General features: G+C 43.2%; 1 protein-coding gene across 1 annotated transcript; it reads left to right on the top strand.

Annotated features, from left to right (window-relative positions):
* Positions 1-1,785: 1,785 nt before the first annotated feature.
* Positions 1,786-17,870, top strand: LOC140190050 (RLA class II histocompatibility antigen, DP alpha-1 chain-like). The gene is made up of 4 exons (XM_072246479.1): positions 1,786-1,884; positions 12,368-12,622; positions 14,212-14,493; positions 16,027-17,870. The coding sequence occupies exons 1-4, from the start codon at positions 1,809-1,811 to the stop codon at positions 16,197-16,199; spliced, it is 786 nt and encodes a 261-aa protein (XP_072102580.1). The 5' UTR covers positions 1,786-1,808; the 3' UTR covers positions 16,200-17,870.
* Positions 17,871-22,814: the final 4,944 nt, after the last annotated feature.

The following is a 22,814-nucleotide window of genomic DNA, read 5'->3' on the forward strand; positions in this document are numbered from 1 at the left end:
CTTGCATGGGAAACAGAATAGGCTTCCTTTGCTTTCTGAACAGAATAACCAATTTCTTTCATGTTGCTTGTTTGTAGATTTATGAACGTATGTAAAATAAGACTTCTGATAGTGCCGAGGTTTCTTTTCATTGTCATACAATCGCATGGATGAAGACATCACTTCCCTTGGCTATCCAATATTCACGATCACAATAATCTAGATTGTATGGCCATTCACCAATATCATTAGAACACTTGTTTTTTTCACTTGTTCTTTCGCATTCAATGGACGCTGGCTGTTGCTGTATCATGCCTTCTGCCGCACTAGTACCAGTTGTTCCTAAATTTCCAGCTTCAGCCATTATAGCACCATCACCATCTCCATGAACACCAAAATATTCTGTCAATTTAGGTGTTTTTGATATCATAAATTGGTCTCTTCTTTCTTTTTCTTCCTTCGCTTTACGCTTTGCACTTCCAGAAGCATAATGACGTCCAATATCTCTAGCTGTCTTTCTCATTGCTATCTACATGAAAACAACAGCATTGCCAGATCATCGTTGTTGTGGCATGGATGAAATCACAGAGCGTTGTGTTACCAGTAGGTACAAGGCAGTTTCTTTATTCGACAAAACAAGGTTACAGCAGGCAGAGTTCCCTGGCAGAACATGTCTAACTGCCTTGTGATTGAGGCTCGATATTTCTTTGTTAAACACAAAGGACAGTTCATAGTTACAAGTATAGACAATTCTTTGAACTTTTCACATCTTTTGATTAAATTCATTCTACCAGCACCAGTATGCCTAAGCTGGCATTCATGGCCTTTAGAAATGCAAGTTAAAATCCATAATACATTATTTGGTATGTTACGTGCTAACATAGAGGTCAGTTCGTATTCAAAAAAGCATAGATATGGTGTCTTCGCAACTACCTGTAAACTTAGAATTCTTGCGCCAGAGATGCATTGTTACAAGTGAAACTGGGTTCATAGCTTTTAGGAAATGCATTATTATGAATTCAGTCTAAAGTACTTTGTCAAAGAGCAGAAGGCTGCTGGCTGAAGTCATTTATTTAAGTGTAAGTGAATCGTTTACCGAAAGACCACTCTAACAATCGTGAGAATACGGTGAGTTCGGATGCCAATTTCACCAGACTGCAGCTTGGAAGCATTTAGTGTGGGTGACGCCCTCGTAAATGTGGGGCTCATAGCATATCCTACTTTTGCTACTAGGTTAATCCGGCCCTGTGTGCTCTCTGTCTTTGGAAACTCTCCTGAACAAATTTGACGAGCTCTATCCCATCTCATCCTTTTACAGTATGGGAGTCCCAGTCAATATGTGCAAAGTTAAAACTATCTACCTTATCTTTCTTGCAATAGCCTGTGATCTCTCTACAGATTTGTTCCTCTGCATCCCTCGGACTGTTGGGTGGTCTGTAATATAGTCCCATTATCGTGGTCATACCTTTCTTATTTCTCAGTTCCACCCACAACACCTCACTAGATGAGTTCTCCAGTGAAGCCAATCCCGAGACCCGGCGAGCCGGCACCTGCCAGAGACTGCGCATGCGCTCGTCATCCAGCCGGCCGCCGCTGATTGGCTGCCGCGGCTTCCCGCCAGAGACACTCCCCGCCCTCTCTCCGGCACGTGACTCCGCCAGCGGCCGGGCCGCTCCTTCACTCTCTTCGGCGTTGCCAGAAGCGGAGGAGCGAGGCCGGGGCTGGGACTAGGGCGGTACGTTGGGCGGGGAGAATGGCGGGGGCGTCGCCTCCTCCTGCCTCCTGCCTCTTACCTCCAGCCGCTCTTTGGTTTTGGCGCAGTCGCAACCATGGGTCGATATGGCGCCGCCTGGGCGCTCCTCCTGCTCCTCGTCGCTCGTTCGGGAACTCACAGCTCGGCGGCCGGTGAGTCGATTCCTGTCGCGGGGATCACCGCTCTTGCTGCAGACTGTGGGATCCTGCACAGTTCGCATTGCTGGGGTCATCAACCGGGTCGGGGGTGGGGTGTTATGGGTTGGATCTTGTTGTTTAAGGGTTAAACTTCCTGGTAAGACCTGTCACGTATCCCGTGATGGGAATAAAGAACAGGCAGAAATAGAAAACACTTTGGAGTCCAGTATTACTATTAACTAGTAATATTTATTAGAAACTACTCAATACAGTAATATAAATGTAGATAAATCAAACAGGTTAGCAATGATTATTTATGTAAGTAAGTATATCAGTAAGCGTGGAAATATAGGTGAAAAACCAAGCTTCTTCAAGTCTAGGGGTAAAAAGATACTGTCTTACGATGATGAGTAAAGTTCAGTTCAGTTCATGGTGTTCCGTTGAGTAGTGATGGAGAGAGAGGGAGGGAGAGAATTGGGTCTTCAGGTGAGCTGACACCGTTGATCTTCTCGTTGTCCTCCAAAATCCTTTAAAGTCACAGACTGTGACTTCAACAAAGGGGACCAGTTTTCTGTGGTGGAGCTATCGCCCAGGCAAGGGTGGACACATGGCCAACTCCCCACCGGTCACTGCCTTTTCTTTTCACTGCAGGAGCCACTGATCGATCTGTCTGATCGATCCTCCAAAAACCCACTTTTTCTGCAGGCATAACAAAGCTCATTCAGTGTCCAAAACACATGTCTGAGGTTATATCATCTGACCTTCTATTTATCTCACTGTACTGAGTATCAACTGTCATTCAAATTACTCCTCCTTCCTTTCTCTGTGTAAGAAATGCAAGCAGGCAAATGTCCTTGAGAAGTATCAACATGCTGCTGAAAAATCATAACATTGATTGTCCATATAATAACGCCGCCTTCAGTCACCATAGCAACTTACGAGCTGCTCGGTGCCATCTCCAACTCAGCAGAAATCCAAAAGTTAGCCAGTTCTTTCTCATGCCTTAAAGTGACAGTCCAACAGTTAGTCTTTGTCTGTCTGTCTCTCTCTCTCTCTCTTTTCAAAACAATATATCGGTGTTAAATAACTCTCTCTCTTCTCTTTTCAAAAGCACAGTTCATAGGGGTCATTCAGGACCCCATCACAGACCACACTTGGAGTATTGTGTTCAGTTCTGGTTGCCTCATTACAGAGCCACGTTTAATAGCAGGATATTTAAATTGGGATGTGGAAGCTTTAGAGAGTATGCTGAGGAGATTTACCAGGATTAGAGGGCCTGTCTTGTGAGGTTGAGCAAGCTAGGGATTTGCTGTTTGAAGTGAAGGAGCATGAGAGGTGACTGAACAAAGATGTACAAGATAAGAGGCATTGATAGGATGGACAGTGGAAGACTTTGCCTCAGGGTGGCAATGGCTAACATGAAGGGGCATAACTTTAAAGTGTTTAGAGGGGGAATGTCAGAGGTAGTATATTTAGGTGTGGAACCTGGCACTGCCAAGGTTGTCATTAAGGACACTTAAGAGACTCTTATAGGCACAGAGGTGACAGAATACTGGAGGCTTCTGTGTGAGGGAAGGGTTTGATTGATCGAAGGGTTGGCACAACAATGTGGACTGAAGAGCTGGCACTGGTCTATGCACATGGTTGGTGGGATCTTGCTGTGGACACTCAGGGATGGGGACGGAGGAGTTGTGTAGTGGGATCTTGCCGTGCACTTGTTGGGTGGGGGCTGTGCTATGGATTGAATGGGAATTTGTTTGATTGTGCCTTGCCCGTGTTGCATGAATGCTTACCACGTGCAGACTGGATGGGGATTGTTGTAGTGTTACAGACTTGTACAACACACAACTGGGCCCCTTTGCCCACCATGTGTTTGCTGATGTTTTTGCCCATCTACGCTAATCCCACCCTTCTCCCCCCCCCCCACCCACAGACACACACATTAGGACCATATCCTGATGTTAAAGGTACTTTGAATATAATTACAAAATAGGCTGAAGGAACTAGGATACATTAGAGGAAATTTTAAAAATTAGGAATGAAATTAATAGTTTGGCCACACAAGAAATCAGGAAAAATTTAATGTTTCTGAAGCAGAGACACTATGAAAGTGGATCTAAGTCTATGAAAATACTGGCGTGGAAACTGGAAAAAAAATAGCAGAAAATACAATTCATAGAATTAGGGATTCAAGAACAAAAATAAAAAAATAAGGCAAGTGAAATTCAAGAAGCTTTTGAAGTGTTTTACAAAACTCTACATTCCAAAGTTCCAGGGGGAAGCATAACCCAAATGGACACCTTCCTGAATTCGCTAGTTACCCACTTTAAGCGAAGAACAAAATAGAATGATGACTGATGACATAACTGAAGTTGAACTAAAAGCTGAAGTTAGCAGGCTTAAATTAAACAAGTCACCAGGATCAGATGGGTATAAGGCAGAGTGGTATGAAGAATTAAAAAATAAGTTAATTCCTGTCTTACTCCCCACACTGAACTGGGCTCTAAAATAGGCACAAATGCCACCCAGCTGGAAGGAAATGATAATCCCAGCTATACCGAAAGAAGGCAAGGATAAAATGGAATGTGGGTCATTTAGACCAATATCCGTTCTTAATGTAGATCAGGGATCAGCAACCTTTTTGCCTCTGTGGGCCGGATGGCGTATTAATGAGCGGACGGTGGGCCAGATAAATGACACAAAAAACTTGAAATATGGGAATTATCCATTTAAATACATCTAGTTATGTTTTGCCTCAAATTAATGAATAACGCATGCTAGAAAATCATTTGTGCTTAACCAAGGATGCCAATTAGTAATCAAAGAACTCAGTTTAGTTTTTCTGTCCCACCATTGCTGGTGCCCCATCAGTTGTGAAGCCAATTAGCATCGACATGTTAAGTTTAATTCTGACATCATTTTCAGCAAAGCTTCAAAATTGTCTGCCCCAGTAACCGTGTCCTTCATAGGAATTAATTGAATAAATTCTTCAAAAATTTGAAAAGTTGAGGTCAGTCCTCGCACAAACACTGCAAGTTGAGCAGTGTCTCTCAAGTCTGTACTCTCATTATGCGCAATTGAAAAAAATAATGCAATTCGTTGTGGGCATCCCTTTAACAACTTTTAACATCTGACATTTCTTCAACTCGCCATGTGATCGTTCTTGCTGACAGGCTGATAGATGCAAATAAAGATTTCTTTTCAGGACGAACAATATCCACTACTGTCCGTAAACATTCATTGACAAACTCTCCATTTGTAAAAGGCTTAATCTTTTCTGCAGTATGTTTTGAGACTTCGTTGCTGGCATGGGTATTTCCTTCATTGTCACTGCTTTTCCGCCATTCAGAGTCTACCTTCCTGCGTTTTGCATTCATTTTGCAAGTATCTCAATATTTGCTCGCGGCTGGTCAAAATACCTTTGAGGGCCGGATCTGGCCCGCGAGCTGTAGGTTGCCTACCCCGATGTAGATTATAGATTATTTACCTCCATCGTGGCCAAACGATTAGAAGAGTTTCTACCCATACTGATACATAAGGATCAGACAGGGTTTATGCAACAACGCTATACGGAAGACAATGAATGAAGAACACTTCACGTTATGGATCATATGCAAAAAAATAAATTTGAAGCCATAGTGATAAGCGTGGACGATCCTCCAAAAACCCACTTTTTCTGCGGGCACAACAAGGCTCATTCAGTGTCCACAACACATGTCTGAGGTCTATATCATCTGACCTTCTATTTATCTCACTGTACTGAGTATCAACTGTCATTCAAATAACTCCTCCTTCCTTTCTCTGTGTAAGAAATGCAAGCAGGCAAATGTCCTTGAGAAGTATCAACACGCTGCCGAAAAATCATAACACTGATTGCCCATCAAATAACGTCACCCTCGGTTACCATAGCGACTTACGAGCTGCTCGGTGCCATCTCCAACTCAGCAGAAATCCAAAAGTTAGCCAGTTCTTTCTTGTGCCTTAAAATGACAGTCCAACAGTTAGTCTTCGTCTCTCTCTCTCTCTTTCTTTTTCTCTCTCTTTTCAAAACAACATGTCAGTGTTAAATAACTCTCTCTCTCTCTTTTGAAAAGCACAGTTTATAGGGGTCATTCAGGACCCCGTCACAGACCACACTTCGAGTATTGTGTTCAGTTCTGGTCGCCTTATTACAGAGCCACGTTTAATATCAGGATATTTAAAATGGGATGTGGAAGCTTTAGAGCAGTGGTCCCCAACCACTGAGCTGCAGATCATGTGCTACCGGGCTGTGAGGAAACAATATGAGTCAACTGCACCTTTCCTCATTCCCTGTCACGCACTGTTGAACTTGAACATAGGGTTGCCAACTGTTCCGTATTTGCCGGGACATCCCATATATTGGGCTAAATTGGTTTGTCCTATACGGGACCGCCCTTGTCCTGTATTTCCCCCGCTAAGGTAGAGCATTCCTATGAAACCTTTCATGCCAAAATGGTGTGAAGCGAAGAAGCAATTATCATTAATTTATATGGGAAAAATTTTTGAGCGTACCCAGATCCAAAAAATAACCTACCAAATCATACCAAATAACACATAAAACCGAAAATAACACTAACATATAGTAAAAGCAGGAATGATATAAATACACAGCCTATATAAAGTAGAAATAATGTATGTACAGTATAGTCGGGAAGATGAAGGCAAAACCGATCTGTTGAAAAAAATCGACACTTACGTGCATGCGCACACAGGTGCCCGCCCAAGGCTTCATGGTCATGGTAGTCTTTCTTGGGGTAATGTGTCCTGGGATTTTACTGCTACTTTCATCCCTTATTTGGGAGTGAGAAAGTTGGCAACCCTAACTGTAACAGACATGTTGAGGTGAGTTTAACCCTACTTGAACCCCCCCCCCCCGGTTGGCCGATCCACAAGAATATTGTCAATATTAAACCGGTCTGCAGTGCAAAAAAGGTTGGGAACCCCTGCTTTAGAGAGTATGCTGAGGAGATTTACCAGGATTAGAGAGCATGTCTTGTGAGGTTGAGCAAGCTAGGAATTTGCTCTTTGAAGTGAAGGAGCATGAGAGGTGACTTAACAAAGATGTACAAGATAAGAGGCATTGATAGGGTGGACAGTGGAAGACTTTGCCCCAGGGTGGCAATGGCTAACATGAAGGGGCAAAACTTTAAGGTGTTTAGAGGGGGAATGTCAGAGGTAGTATATTTAGGTGTGGAACCTGGCACTGCCAAGATTGTCATTAAAGACATTTAAGAGACTCTTATAGGCACAGAGGTGACAGAATAATGGAGGCTTCTGTGTGAGGGAAGGGTTAGATTGATCAAAGGGTTGGCACAACAATGTGGACCTAAGAGCTGGCACTGCGATCCGCTGTTCTATGCACATGGTTGGTGGGATCTTGCTGTGGGCATGCAGGGATGGGGAAGGAGGAGTTGTTTAGTTGAACTTGTTGTGTGGGGGCCGTGTTATGGATTGAATAGGAATTTGTTTGATTGTGCCTTGCCCATGTTGCATGGACGCTTGCCACGTGCAGACTGGCTGGGGGTGTTTTAGTGTTATAGACTTGTACAACACACAACCATGTGTTTGCTGACATTTTTCTCCATCTATGCTAATCCCATCCTCCCCCCCCCCCCCCCGCACCACCATTAGGACCGTATCCTGATGATACATGTACTTTGAATATACTTATACACATTGCCCCTTTAAGTGTCTGTCCAAATACCTTTTAAACGTAGTGATTGAGCCCATTTCCACAGCCTCTGCTGGCAGCTCATTCTAGATATCAACCATTCTTTATGTAAGAAAAAAAGTGTACCCCCTCGGATCCCCTTTAAAACTCCTTCTTTTCACTTGAAATCAGTGCTGTCTTGTTTCCATTTTGTATGGATTGGTTGGGATGTTGTTGTGTAACTGCTGAGTGGGATCTTGTCATGTACACAGGGTTGGACCTGATCACAGAGTGGGATTGTGTTTGTGCTTTGTGCATGTATATAGATGGGTGAGTTATTTTTCGGTGAGACATTAGACACACTACATACAGAGTAGGGAACTTTTCTCAATATCCCAGGGCCAATGCTTATCCCACTATTAATGTCCAAAACATACGATTTTGTTCTCGATTTCCTGCCTGTACTCTATCACTCATGACTCCCTATAGATCGCAAACATCTCTCTTCGTCTTAATTATATTCAATGGCCCGAGCTTCTTAGCTTTCTATGCCTTGTATTTTCACTTGCCTCGTTCATGAGTTCAAGTCTTTTGCCTCGTTCAATGTGAGAGGCTGATCAGTAAATGTTCAATATGAAATCTAATCAGTTAACTCCAAGCCCTGGGCCTCAATACCCCCTTGTGCAACACATCTATATGAAACGTTGCTGTAGAAAAGCAGCATCAATCATCAAAAACCCTCAGTGTCCCAGTCATGCTCTTTTCTCACTGCTGCCATCGGGTAGAAGGTACAGGGGCCTCAGGACTCGCACCACCAGGTTGAAGAACAGTTAGTATCCTCAAACTTCAGGCTCTTGAACAAGAGGGGATAGCTACACTCACTTAAGGACTCTGTTATATTGTTATTTCATGCTCATTATTTATTGCTATTTATTTGTATCTGCATTTACACTGTTTATTTACAGTTGACAGTTCCTGATGTTTGCAGTTGCTGTCCTATAGATTTTTCAAGTATGTTTGCAGACAATGAATCTGAGGGTTGTATGTGGTGACATCTATGTACTCTAATAATCAATTTTATTTTGACTTTGAGATCAGAGGAGAATGTCCAAACTGGTTTAAGCTGACTCAACCGTAACTCAAATAACCACGCATTACAATAGTGGTGTGCAGACGAACATCCCTGAATGCACAAACTGTCGAACCTTGAAGTGGATGAGCTACAGCAGCAAAACATCATGAACATATACTCAGTGTCTATTTTATTAGGTACAGGAGATATGTAATAAAGTGGCCACTGAGTGTGAGTAGGTGTCTGTGTGCGTTCGTGTTTAATGTTCATACCCAAGGTCTGCTCTCCAGTTGCACTGGAATTCCTCACCATTGACCAAGACCTCACTCTTGTCAACATCATGTGGTAAATGATGTACAGGAGCCACTCCACATTAAAAATATTCACATGAGGTAGCATGTCATCTTCAGCCCAAGAAGTCATACTCATAAAAAATATTGGTATAATGCAAGTAATTCTGATATTCAAAGTACATTTATTATCAAAGTGTATATACGGAAAAACATCTCTGCAGGGTATAGGATTCTTCGCTGAAGCGACCCCGATCGCATAGATTGCCCTGATCAAAGTGCTCAGAAATGACTTTTTAAAAAAGAAAAAGAGTAACCAGAATCCAGGAACATATCCAATATGAACCGCAAAGTCTCCCAAAATGAATCTCCAATTGATCCTTGCAATGTTGATCCCAAGACCCCTGCATTTCCCTCCGACAGCAGCTACAAGAGGGAGAGGAAGACCAGTCATACACCAGCAGGTTGAACTTCTGCTCATCCTTGATCATCCTCGTTGACTTCAACCTTACTCAATGCTTCAGCTGGAGAAAAGCAAGTGTCGATCATGTTTCCAGGCCACACATCCTGCTCCAAACCTCACTGAATTTCCTTGGAGACAGTAAAGCACCAGATTGCTCAACTAGTCCAAAAACACGTCATCAAAATGTAAATTACAGGTTTCAATGGCACGCCGATTAATAGTGGAACTTCATGTGAAATACGAAGGAGTAAAAGAAGCATATTTGTGAACTGTCAGCAGGACGTTGACATTGTTGTGTTGTTTGCTGGGCCATCTGTGTGAACCAAACTGGAATCATAACGTCACTTTTGTGAAACACCTTCTGATCCCTCTTGGGTTGTAAGAAATTTCCATTACAGTGCCAGCTGATGACCTGGGTCTTCCATTATTATTTAACTAGATTCGACTCTGTCCTAAAGAGAGATCAGCTTTGTCAAGTGTACGTTGAGCATACAGTTAAATGCGTCGTTTCCATCAATGGCCAACACTGTCCAATGATGTGCTGAGGGGTGGTGGGGTCACACTTCTTGAGGCAACAGCTTAATCACAATTTACTAATCCTAACCCGTATGTCTTTGAGACACAGGACAGTGTTCAGGTACACCACAAGAAACAGTTGGCTGTGTTTATGGAAGGTAGAATGAGGGATGTCAATCAGGAGGGTGTGGAACAGTAAAATCTGGGGTAACAACAGCATAGGTGGGGGTTTTGCCAGGTGGAAGGCAGGATGGAGTGAATGATGATCAGCTCGTGGACAGAGTTGGTTTTTGTGAGCATGCCACACGTATGATTTAAAATGTAGGGAGTTAACAACAACATCAAGTCTACAATTTGGTTCCGGTTCAGACACTTGGAGACAAATAGAGTCAGTGTTTGAGACTGAGGCAGTGATGGGGACTAGCAGCAAAAACAGCAGAGACCAACTATTTGCTATGAAACACTAAGAAATGGTGTTTAGGGCTGTTTCAGGATTTAAGCCTCAGAATTAATTAATTAATTGATTGATTGATTGATTGTGATACAGCATGGAATAGGTCCTTCTGGCCCTTTGATCTGCACCACCCAGTAGTTCCCAATTTAATCTTAGCCTAATCACGAGACAATTTACAATAACCAATTAACCTATCAACTGCTACGTCTTTGGAATATGGGAGGAAACCCATGGGTCATGGGCAGAACATATAAACTCCTTACAGGCAGTTGCAGGAATTGAACCCAAGTCGCCTGTACTATAAAGCATTGTGCTAACCACTACACTACCATGCTACCCCATCTTGATCTTTAACAGTTCAGACCAGGAACTTGGTGAGCATTTTCATGAACTGTTTCATATCACAGACGGCATGGTAGCGTAACTCTTTACAGTGCCTGTGATTGGTTCAATTCCTGCCGCAGTCTTTATGGTATTTGTATGTTCCCTCCATGACCACGTGGGTTCTCTCCCATATTCCAAAGACGTACACATTAGGGTTAGTAAGTTGTGGGTTGGCGCTGGAAGCATGGTGACACTTATGGCTGTCCAGCACAATCCTCAGACTGTGTTGGTAGTTGACACAAACGATGCATTTCACTGTGTGTTTCAATGTACATATGACAAATAAAATAATTTCTATTCTTTACTTTTAATCTCTGTTAGCTTCACCAAAGAGCATTTTGCAGACATTACTTTGGTGCTGTTTGCGAGATCATCTCACATGTGAACAATGAGCATATTTCCTTGCTGAGTGACAGTGACTGCTTTGATAGGGTCTGGGGAGGATTTGGGTCTGTGAACCTCCTGTACCTAATAAAGTGGCCACTGAGTGCATGTTCATGGTCTTCTGCCGCAGTAGCTCATCCACTTCAAGCTTCAACATGTTGGCCTGAAACTGCTGCAGTAGGTCTACAGTGGAGACATTCTCACTGGCTCTCCACTCAGTCTTGCAGCACCTGGACAACAGCAATATCTACATCAGGCTGCAGTTTTAGAAGTTGACAAGGATGCATACAGGATTGAGAAAGATCAGCTGGTTGAGTGGTGTCGCAACAACAACCTTGCAGTCAATGTCACAAAGTGTCTCCTATCGTTGTACACCAAGATTGGTCTGTCCTTGACATTCCCCACCGTTCACAGTGTGTGTGTATCCTGTCATTGTGGAGTGAAGTCCCATTGTCCCTTGACACTCCCCACATTCACTGTGTGTATCCAACCTTTCTACACTGAGGTCCCCCGTTCCCTAATACTTTACACCATTTGTGGTGTGTGCCCTAGCTTTGTAAACCAAGCTTGCTATGACTCTCGGCATCCTCTACAGTTCACACTGTATGTCCTACCATTCTACACAACCTGTCCCTGGATACACCACACCATTCATGGTGTGTGTCCTACCCTTGAACACCAAGTCGCTCTGTCTCTCGACACTCCTCACCAGTCACGTAGTCTCTCCTACCCTTGTATACGGAATTCCATTTGAACCCCGGCTCTCCTCACCACTCATGGTGCCTTCCCCCATACACTGTGGTGCCTCTGTTCCTTGACAATCCCACCATTCCATGTACATATCCTATCCTTGTACACTGAGATCCCTCTATCCCTCAACACTCCCTATCATAAGCAGTGTTTGCCCTACCATTGTACACGGAGATCCCTCTATCCCTCGACTCTCCCCACTATTTATGGATAGTGTCTTTTGCCCTTGTACAGTGAAGTTTCACTATCCCTTGACACTCCTCATCATTTACTGTGTGTCCAACCCTCCTACACTGAGGTTTCTCTGTCCCTGGATAGGCCACACCATTTACAATGTGTGCCAACTGAACCTTTCGACCATTTTTGCATGTTTTTATGCTGCCACATGATTGGCTAATTAGGTATTTGTATTGAGTACATGTACCTAATTGTATGTGTAGTTTAAATATTAGTTGCAAGAATTGATAATGTGAGTTAAAAATCTTTTTTTACAATGATCTTTTTATTTTCTCAGAGACAGACAAGTTGGCAGTCACCTTCTTCGTTACAAATGACCCCAGCCTGCCAGAGGGTGGAGCTGAGTTGAAGACCCAGGAGAGAAGTATAGCTTACTATGACGCTACATCACCGAGTGTTCAGTTTCACTTGTCTGGCTTAGACCCATTCCGTTTACCTATGGATGAGCTATTAGCAGGAAATGTGTTCGCATGGGTAAAGTACCTGATGAGCGGGGCGATGTTATTAACCAACAACTCTCTTCCCCCAAATGGTGAGTCAAGATAGGAACGTGAGCAGCTCAGTGTGCTGACTACCATCAGCCCAATAAAGCATCCTCAGTATGGATTTAGCTCACAGTGCAGGCCCTTTGGCCCACCATGTTCTGATGACCTTTCAAACTACACCAAGATCAACCTAACCCTTTCACTTACACAGTCCTCCAATTTCCTTTCATTTGTGTGCCTTTCTAAGAGTTTCTTAAATGCCCCTAATTTATCCACCTCCTCCACCACCCCTGGCCGGGTGTTCCACGCACCCACTAACCAGAGTTTTATAGAGCTGCAACATTACCACTCAGCTCTTGAACTCAAAACTCTTCATCCGACGTTACACCTCCTGACTCCTTTCCTGGTACTTTCCTCCAACAACAAAGTTATTCCATATTATATTAGCCATTTCCACCCTGTGAAAAAGTCTTTGGATGTCCACTCTATCTATACCTCTTATTATCTTGTACACCTCTATCAAGTCACTGCTCATCCTCCTCCTCTCTGACGAGATAAGCCCTAGCATACTCAATCTATCCTCATGAGACATGGTTTCTAATCTAGACACCATCCTCTGCACTCTCTCTAAAGCTCTGCATCTTTCCTATAGTGAGGCGACCAGACCTAAACCCAAAACACCGAGTATGGTCTAAACATTCCCATGTGGCTCTTGAACTCAAACCCCAAACTGACACAGGCCAACACATTACCTGTCTTCTTAAGATTCATTTCACTGACTACTTTCATTAGAAATTTGAGTTAAGAGTGTGTGCACAAATGGCTGGCACTGTGGCGCACTGGCATAATTAATCCTTTGTTGTATTAGGATACTACTAGCAGTTAGTTCCATGGCTCCATCAAGTAGATGATATGAACATTGATTGTCAAATGGCAGATGATTAACAAGCTTCCACTTTATCTGGCTGTCTTCTTTACTCTGCAGAAACACTGAATTTCAAAAGTAAATTTTATATTGTTGGCATTGCTGAAGGGAATTACATGGACTTGGTTCGCTATCTTCCCACTATGGCTGTGTTGCCGGCAGTGAGTTGGCAGTCCCAGTAAACAGCGGATCATGTACTCTTCTTGCTGCTGCTGTCAGGAAGAGATACAGGAGCCTCAGGACTGACACCACCATATTCAGGAATACTGTAGCTATTACCCCATCAACCATCAGACTCCTGAATCAGTGGTAATAGCTTCACTTGCCCCATCGCTGAAATGTTCCTACACCTATTGACTCACTTTCCAGGACTCTTCATCTCATATTTTTGATATTTATTGCTTATTTATTTCTTGTTATTATTTTTTCTTCTGTATTTGCACAGTTTGCTGTGTTTTACAGACAGGTTGTTTGTCCACCCTGTTGGGTGTGGTCTTCCATTGATTCATTTATGGTTATTGGATTTACCAAGCATGCCCACGAGAAATCAAATCTCAGGGCTGTATATAGTGAAATGTATGTGCTTTGATAATAAATTTACTTTGAACTGTAGAACTTCGAAAGAAAATATGACTGAAGTGGATTAATAGATATTAATCATCATCCAGTGCAATTGACATTTACAAAAAAATCTTTAATTTGTTGTTTTAGAAATCGGTGAGCTCTATCTGTACTCAGAGAAACCAGCTATCTTCGGGGAGGTAAACACTTTGACCTGTTTCGTCAGCGGCTTTTTCCCACCGGCCGTAATTGTAACGTTGCAGAAGAACAAGAAGCCTGTCAATGGCGAAGTTAACTCCTCACACCTCTCATTTGGCAAAGACTGGCGATTTCAAGTGCTCCACTACACATACATCCAGCCAGCAAACAGTGACGTATACTCTTGTAGAGTGCTCCATAACATTAGCAAAGAGGAAAAAGTAGTTTACTGGGGTAAGAGAATTGAACCATTCTGTTATGGTTATTATTCTATAGATTTGCTGAGTATGTCTACAGGAAAATCAACCTCAGGGTTGTATATGGTGATGTATATGTAATTTGATAATAAAATTACTTTTTGAACTTTGAAATGCTCTGGGGTAAATGATACGGGGCAGCACAGTAGCATGGTGGTTAGTGCAGTGCTTTACAACACCAACTAAAATTGAGATTCGATTGCTGTCTGTAAGGAGTTTGTATGTTCTCACTGTGACCGCATAGTTTTTGTCCAACTGCTCTGATTTCTTCTTACATTCCTAAGATTGGGTTAAAGTTACTGAGTTGTGGGCTTGCTCTGTCGGCACTGGCAGAATGGCGGTATTTGTGGGCTGCCCTCAGCACAATCCTCACTGATATGATTTGATGCAAAAATGATGCATTTCTCTGAATGTTTTGATCTTTCAATGTACATGTGACAAATAAAGCTAATCTCTGAAATCCAGCTCATTGCCTGCAGTGCTGACTGACAGTGTTTTCCAGTGGAAGTGTTGTTGAGATCAGGATTTTAGCAAGTACAAGGTCAAGCTTCCCTTAGCACATTTCAGCTGGCCTTGTACCACTCCAACCCGAGCTGGAGCCTAGCAATAGATTCACTAATGAGGGGTAGTGTTGAAGCACTCCATCCTGGATGAGATTGGTTTTAACCCTCTTGTTGCTCTGTTAGGCCAGTGAGAGGAAAAGCAGCCCAGGTTCCTGCTTACACTCAGTATCCAGCAATTCCCAGTGGAACGTGAAGGATGCAACGTGACTATTTGGGCTTTATGTCGATCAACCCCATTGCTCATGTTGCATTTTTTTTAGTGATGCAGCTCGGAAAGGGCCGTTCCAGCCGCACTGCTCAGCAGCTCCTGATTTTTAACAATGACCGATTAACCTACCAATTGGTATGTCATTAGACTGTGGGAGTAAACTGGAGCACCTGGAGGAAACCCAATCTGTCATGGGGAGAACATACCAACTACTTGCAGACAGCTACAGGAATTAAACCCCGTCACTGGTATTGTAAAGTGTTGTGCCAACCTCTGCATTACTGTGCCATTGTTAGTTGACAGCCATTTAATCACAAAGTCACAGAAAAGTACAGCACAGAAGCAGGACCTTTGCCCCATCTAATCTGCCTACTCCCTTTGACTGTAGCCGTACCATCCCTGTATCTTTCCAAACTTCTCTTAAACACCGAAATCGAGCTCGCATCCACCACTTCTGCTGGGAGCTTGTTCCACACTCTCACAGCTATCTGAGTGAAGAAGTTTCCCCTCATGTTCGCCTTTTACCCTTCATCCATGAGCTCCAGTTGTAGTCCCATCCAACCTCAGGGAAAAAAACCTGCTTGCATTTAACCCATCTATACCTGTTGAAAAGTATATTCAGCCAAGAAGGGGGAACACGAGAAATCCAAGAGGACAATTTAGTTGTACCTCATCTTTGTTCAAGCTGATTTTAAAACTAGTTCCTTGTTTAAAAAATAATTGTGTGCTTTGTTCACAGAACCAGAAGAGCAAAGTAGTGCTGAAGAACTGGATACAAGCCAGCTTGCTGTTTTGATCTGTGGGCTGATTATAGGAATACTTGGCACAGCAGCTGGACTCTACTTATGTTTTGCGTTGCTACTGTCTGGCTGGAGCTCTTTGATAATTCGGATCAATACTCCTTCTCAATGAAAAAATAATCCCTGCATTATTTCCCAGTGGTCTGTACCTTGCTTTGTCGCAGTTTTGTGCACTCAGATTTGTAATGCATCATTCTCTTCCATCTTAGGGTATTGATTTCAAATTCCGCTTTCGAATTTTGGTATCTTTTATTTCATCTGTCAGTCGTCCATTTTAATGCACTGTCTGCTAAATGCAGCAGCAATCTGCTTCAGATAGATAAGATCACAGGTAGGTCGGGTGTTAAAATGAATGGCACATTCACCTTCATAAATCAAAGTATTGAGTACTGGAGTTGGGATGTTATGGTGAAGTTGCACAAGACATTGGTGAAGCCTAATTTGGAGTATTGTGTTCAGTTCTGATCACCAACCTACAGGAAAGATAGCGATAAAACTGAAAGAACGCAAAGAAAATTCACAAGGACGTTGCTGGAAGTTGCAGACCTGAATTAGGAGGAAAAGTTGAATAGGTGAAAACCGTATTCCCTAGAGCATAGGAGACCAAAGGAGTTTTGAGAGAGGCGTATAAAATTATGTTGGATGTAGATGAAATAATTGCAAGCAGGCCTTTTCCACTGAGAACTAGAGGTCATGGCTTAAGGGTGGAAGTGAAATGTTTAAGGTAAAGCTCTTCACACAGCAGGTGGTGAGAATGTGGATGGAACAAGCTGCCAAGGGAAATGGTGGATGATAATTTGGTTTCAGCATTTAAGAGAAATTTGGATAAATATGGGTGGGAGGGGTATGGAGGGCTATGGACCAGGTGTGGTTCGATGGGACTAGATAAAATAGCAGTTCATCACAGACTAGGTGGGCAAAGGAGCCTTTTTCTGTGCTGCAGTGGTCTGACACATCTGCTTCTTCAACCATTCTGCATCTCTGTTAGGGGAATTAATTTGCTATGGAAATCCAATTCAAGTTGGTCACAAATACTATGGACATGGACTTTGGAATGACTAGGGAATACCTTTATTCATGAATAAGGTAGAATGACTTGCTAACAGTGAGATCGCCAAGTCTTCCAAAGAATAATAGTCATAGCCTTTTTTATACATACACACAGAAATTCAATTACATCAGTCAATGTTTAAAACAAATCAATCCTGTGAGCCTTATCAATTCCCAAGAAAATGCTAGAGACAGCCTCTTGTCTGCCCACAGCACACAGGGATGGGTTATTAAACATCCTTGAAACTAAGATGGATTATTGCAAACATGCTGAGAGCCCAGGCTGAATGCTGAATCTTTATTCATGATATATAGAAGGTTAATTAAATCCTTGGATCCAGTAAATTGTTAAACGTACAAAGGTATAGTTTGTTTTATGTGTTAGTATCTGACAAATGAAGGAAAAACCAGGACACTTATTGTAATTGTCAGAAACTTGACAGCCCCCAGGGCCCTCCCTACAATTTATGACCTTCAGTGTCAGCACTAGGCATATTGCTAATTAAAGGAAGGTGCAGAATATCTCAGATAGCTTAACGTTTTATTCAGAATTTTCTTCCAGACTGACCTACTTCTGCCCTTCTGCTCTGCTGTGCCACAAAGCCTTCGTAAACCATTTCCTTACCACCAATTTCCCTATTTTCACTTCTCTTTGTGAAGTTGGTGAGGTGCATTTCTGTATGTGTGAGCCATTACTGTTGTTGTAACTTAAAGCTAATCATTAAAAATAAGTCTGTGCTGTTTGTGGAGAATAAAAGGTTTGTTTTGCACAAAATCTGCAGTTCCTCATTTTTGCAACTACTGCTTCTGTAAATTACCATTTTCTTTTCCTGGATAGCTGGGTAGGTGTTTGATGGTAGGAGATTGCACGTTATCCTGCGCTTCAGACAAATGTGACTCCTGTTTAGTATCTTAGTATTTGAGTCTTGCCAAATGATCATGCTGTTATTTACAACATACAAAAGGCACACAATGGTCAAGGATTTTCGAAACTATCAACAACTTCAAATTAAAATGCAATTGCTATAGTCTACAAATCACTCAGTTCCCGGGGCGGGGGGTGAGGGGGTGTTGCACCATTCTCAGAAATCCCCTGTAGTGCTCATAGAGGTTGCATGCTCCCTTTCCGTGGAAGTATTTGCATGAATATAATACTGGAAGAGGGGTAGTCAGTCAGCTCAAGCAGAGACCTTGACTGCCTGCTGCCTGGACCCGTGAATGGCCATTTTGGCTAGGCTCAGGAACGAACCTACTGAGAGAGATCTGAGTGATCCACCACGCCGCCACCCCCCCCCCACAATATTGCGTGATTGTAGTTGATGAGCACAAGCACGACGTGCAGCCAGAACTTGAGGAGCAGCTTCTTCAGACATTCAAACAAACAGGCTGCAACCTCTCACACTCCATGTACATTCCGTGGCCACTTTATAAGGTACATCTGCTCGTTCATACAAATATCTAATGAATCAATCATATTACAGCAACTTAATGGATAAAACATGCAGAAATGTTTAAGAGGTTCAGCTGTTATTCAGACCAAACATCAGAATGGTGTTGAAATGTGATCCAAGTGACTTTGACAGTGAAATGAATGCTGGTGCTAGACGGGATGGTTCGAGTATCTCAGAAGCTGCTGAGAAAAGCTTTCCCCACCGTTGAGCACATCTACATGAAATGCTGTCGCAGGAAAGCAGCATCCATGATTAGGGAATCGCACCACCCAGGACATGCTCTCTTCTCCCTGCTGCCATCATAAGGTACAAGAGCCTCAGGATAACTTCACTCAACTTCACTTCCCCATCATTGAAACGTTGCCACCACCAGTGGACTAATTTTCAAGAACTCTTCAGCTCACGTTTTTGATATTTATTCTTATTTATTATAATTTCTTTCTTTTTTGTATTTGCAGAATTTTTCTTTTGCCCAAGTTGATTTGGTCTTTTATTGATTGTGGGTATTTTATGCCCGTTGAAAAGAAATCCCAGTGTTGACATGTGTATTTTGATAATAAATTTATTTTAAAATTTGACCTCTGTTGGATTTTCATGCACAACAGTTTACAGTGAATAGTGTGAAAAAGAAAAAAAATCCAGTGACCGTCAGTTCTGTGTGCAAAAACGCCTTGTCAATCAGAGGGTTCAGAAGAGCATGGCTGTACTGTTTCAAGCTGACAGGAAGGTGACAGTAATTTAAATAACCATACGTTACAGCAGTGGGGTGCAGAAGAGCATCTCTGAATGCACAGCGTGTTCAAACTTGGTCAAGAGCAGCAGAAGACCACAAATATGCACTCAGTGGCCACTTTATTAAATACAAACGACATCTAATTAAGTGGCCAATGAGTGTACTTTAGTTTTATGAATCATCTTGCTGTTGGATGACAAAGTGTGTTCAGATTTTATTTGAATCTACAACCATTCTTCATTCTTACAAGCAGGTGTGGCAACAGGAAGATTTTGCTCAGAGGTTAATTGTTCCCTTAAGGATGTAGGATTCAGCATCTCTCAATAACGTCTCTGCAGGCATTGACAGCACTGGTCTCCAGCACTGCAGTTAAACAAAAGCACAAGAGATACTGCAATCCGGAGCAATAGACACACACAAAATGGTGGAGGAACTCTGCAGGTTAGAGGAACTCTGCAGGTTAGGCGGCATCTGTGCAGGGAAATAAACAGTGGATGTTTCAGGCTGGGAGCCTTCATCAGGACTGGAAAGGAGAGGAGGAGTGTAAGCTGTCAGGCAATAGGTGAAGCCAGAGAGAGCTGGTGGGCGGGGGAGTGGGGATAGTGACAAGCTGGGAGGTGATAGGTAGAAAAGGTAACCGCTGAAGAAGCAAGAATCTGATAGGAGAGAATAGTTGACCATAGTGGGAAGGGAAGGAGGAGGAACACCAGAGGGAGGCAATGGGCAAATGAGGATAAGGGAACAGGTAAAAGGGGAGCCAGAATATGGAATAGACAAGGAAGAAGTGTGGGGAGGGCAATTTCCTGGCTAGAAAAATCAAAATTTACGCCATAAGGTTGGAGCCCCCATGTGGAACACAGGGGTTGCTCCTCCAACTTGAGTTTAACCTCATCATGGCAGTAAGGAAGTCATGGACAGACATGTTGGAATGGGAATCGTCATCATCATCATCATATGCCATGTTGTAGGACATGGATGATCATGGTCATAGGTTCTTGGCAAATTCTACAGACGTGCCCATTGCTTTCTTCTGGGCAGTTGTTTTACAAAACATGACTCCAGCCATTATTAATACTCTCCAGGGATTGTCTGCCTGGCTATTGCCAACTGGCAATGGTCACATATGTTATGTACCAGCTGCTCATATGACCATCCACCACCCGCCCCTATGGCTTCATGTGACCCTGATCATGGGGCTAAGCAAGTGCTACACCATACCTAAAGGTGACCTGCAGGCTACTAGAGGAGAGAAGCACCTTACACCACCTTTGATAGAGATGTATCTACACTCCCACCACCCCCTAGGAATGGGAATAGGAAGTCAAATTAAAATGGTTTAAACTCAAGTTAAAGAGCTGCATTGCAAGGCAGTCAGATTCCAATACACCTCAGGCCAACAAGAATGAGACGGTGGATATCAGATGTTCGACTGCCAGCAGGTTGTGAATTTGACATTTTGTTTTAAGCTTCTGTTGTGCATTCAGAGGCAAGTCCTGGCAACTAGCCGATTTCTTCTTGCAGACGGTGGACCCCACTCTGTGAGCAGACTTCTGAGAAGAAACAAGAAGAGGGTTGATGAAGATACGGACTGTGGAATATTAAGGTAGCACCAGTCAACAGTATGTAACACTTAAGGATATAATTCAGGATACAAGAGATTAGTCAGACTGCACTTGGAGTATTGTGAGCATTTTTGTACCACAAACCCAAGAATAGATGTACTAGCATTGGTATTGGAGTGGCCCCAGATGAGGTTCATGAGAATAATCCTGGGAATGAAAGAGTTAATGCATGAGGAGCATTTGAAGGCTCTGGGTCTATAGTCACTGGAGTTTAGAAGGATGGGGGAGGGGTGGGTGGGACCTGGTTGGAGTGGATGTGAGACCTGGGGGAGTCTAGGTCCAGAGGGCTCAGACTCAGAGTAGAAGGATGTCCTTTTAGAACAGAGATAAGGAGGAATTTCTTTCACCAGGGGGTTGTGAATCTGTGGAGTTCATTGCTACAGGTGGCCGTGGAGGAGAAGTCATTGGGTATATTTAAAGCTGAGCTTGATAAGTTCTTGATTAGTAAGAGTGTCAAAGGTTATGGGGAGAAAACAGGAGAATGGAGTTGAAAGGGATGATAAATCAGCCATGATGGAATGGTGAAGTAAACATGATGGGCTGAATGGCCTAATTCTGCTCCTCTGTCGAATGGTTACAGCCTCCTGACCCCAAGTTCCTGTGTGCATAGTCTGCCCTAGTTAGCTTTTCTGATGTTTACCAGATACAAAATGGGGTGTATGAGAGGGCTAGCACTGCTGGTGAAGGAACTTGTCGTGTCACTTCTTGGGCAACTCACTCACATTGGTCCCCGACTGACACTCAGCTCTCACCTGCGGCTCCAAGTAGCTGCCACACCCCAGTACATTGCTTCGATGGACAGGTTAAAGCAGGTGAGGGTAGCCGGTGGCCTCATACCACAGTGAGATAGGAACATGCCCATCCAAGCATGCAAAGAGATGCGGACTGAGTGGATGAGGTCAACAGTGAGATTCAACAGCTAGGAAAGCAGTTCTGTGACACTTCATGGAGAGGAAAGGGCAGGAAAAGGTACAGAAGAAGTCATGGTTGTCCACTGCAATGAAGGAAGACTTCAGCTGTGACAACTACTCATACCACTGGTGCAGGACTTTCAAATTTCAGAGAGTGCAGCTGCCCCAGTGCAGCGGTTTTTCCACTTTAAAAACTCTCCTGCACTGGTTTCAAACTCATCATCAGATATGACAGATATCCAATCAATCATATAGATACAAGGCAAACAAGAGAAGATCTGCAGATTCTGGAAATCCAAGCAAAATGCTTGGAGGAACTCAGCAGGCCAGGCAGTGTCTATGGAAAAGAGTAAACAGTCGACGTTTTGGGCCAAGACCCTTCAACAGGAGTGGAGAAAAAAAGATGAGGAGTAGAGTTCTGCTGAAGAATAGGTAAAAATGTTTGCTCTTTTCCATAGACGCTGCCTGTCCTGCTGAGTTCCTCCAGCATTTTGTGTGTGCTATCCAGATACAAAGTATTACTGACACTGTTGAAGTGATTGCACAGCAAAGAATTTGCATTGTCTTAATGTAATTTCCCCCCATATCAAACAGGATTAACGGTTACTCTTGATGACACAGATGTTGGTGGACAGTGTAGTAGGTTGTTGTAGGTTACAGCTGGACATTGGCAGGATGCAGAGCTGGGCTGAGAAATGGCAGATGGAGTTCAGCCCAGAAAACTGAAGTGGTTCACATTGGAAGGTCGAATTTGAAGGCAGAGTAAAGGGTTAATGGCAGTATACTGAGCAGTGTGGAGCAACAGAGGGATCTTTGGGTCCATGTCCACTGAAATCTCAAAGTTGCCATGCAAGTTGAAAGGATGGTTAAGAAGGCATATGGTATGTTGGCCTTCATTAGTCGAGGGATTGAGTTCAAGAGCTGACAGGTAATGATGCAGGTCTACAAAACCCAGGTTAG

The sequence above is a fragment of the Mobula birostris genome, chromosome 29 (genome assembly GCF_030028105.1).
Source record: "Mobula birostris isolate sMobBir1 chromosome 29, sMobBir1.hap1, whole genome shotgun sequence".
NCBI classification, from domain to species: Eukaryota; Metazoa; Chordata; class Chondrichthyes; order Myliobatiformes; family Myliobatidae; genus Mobula; species Mobula birostris.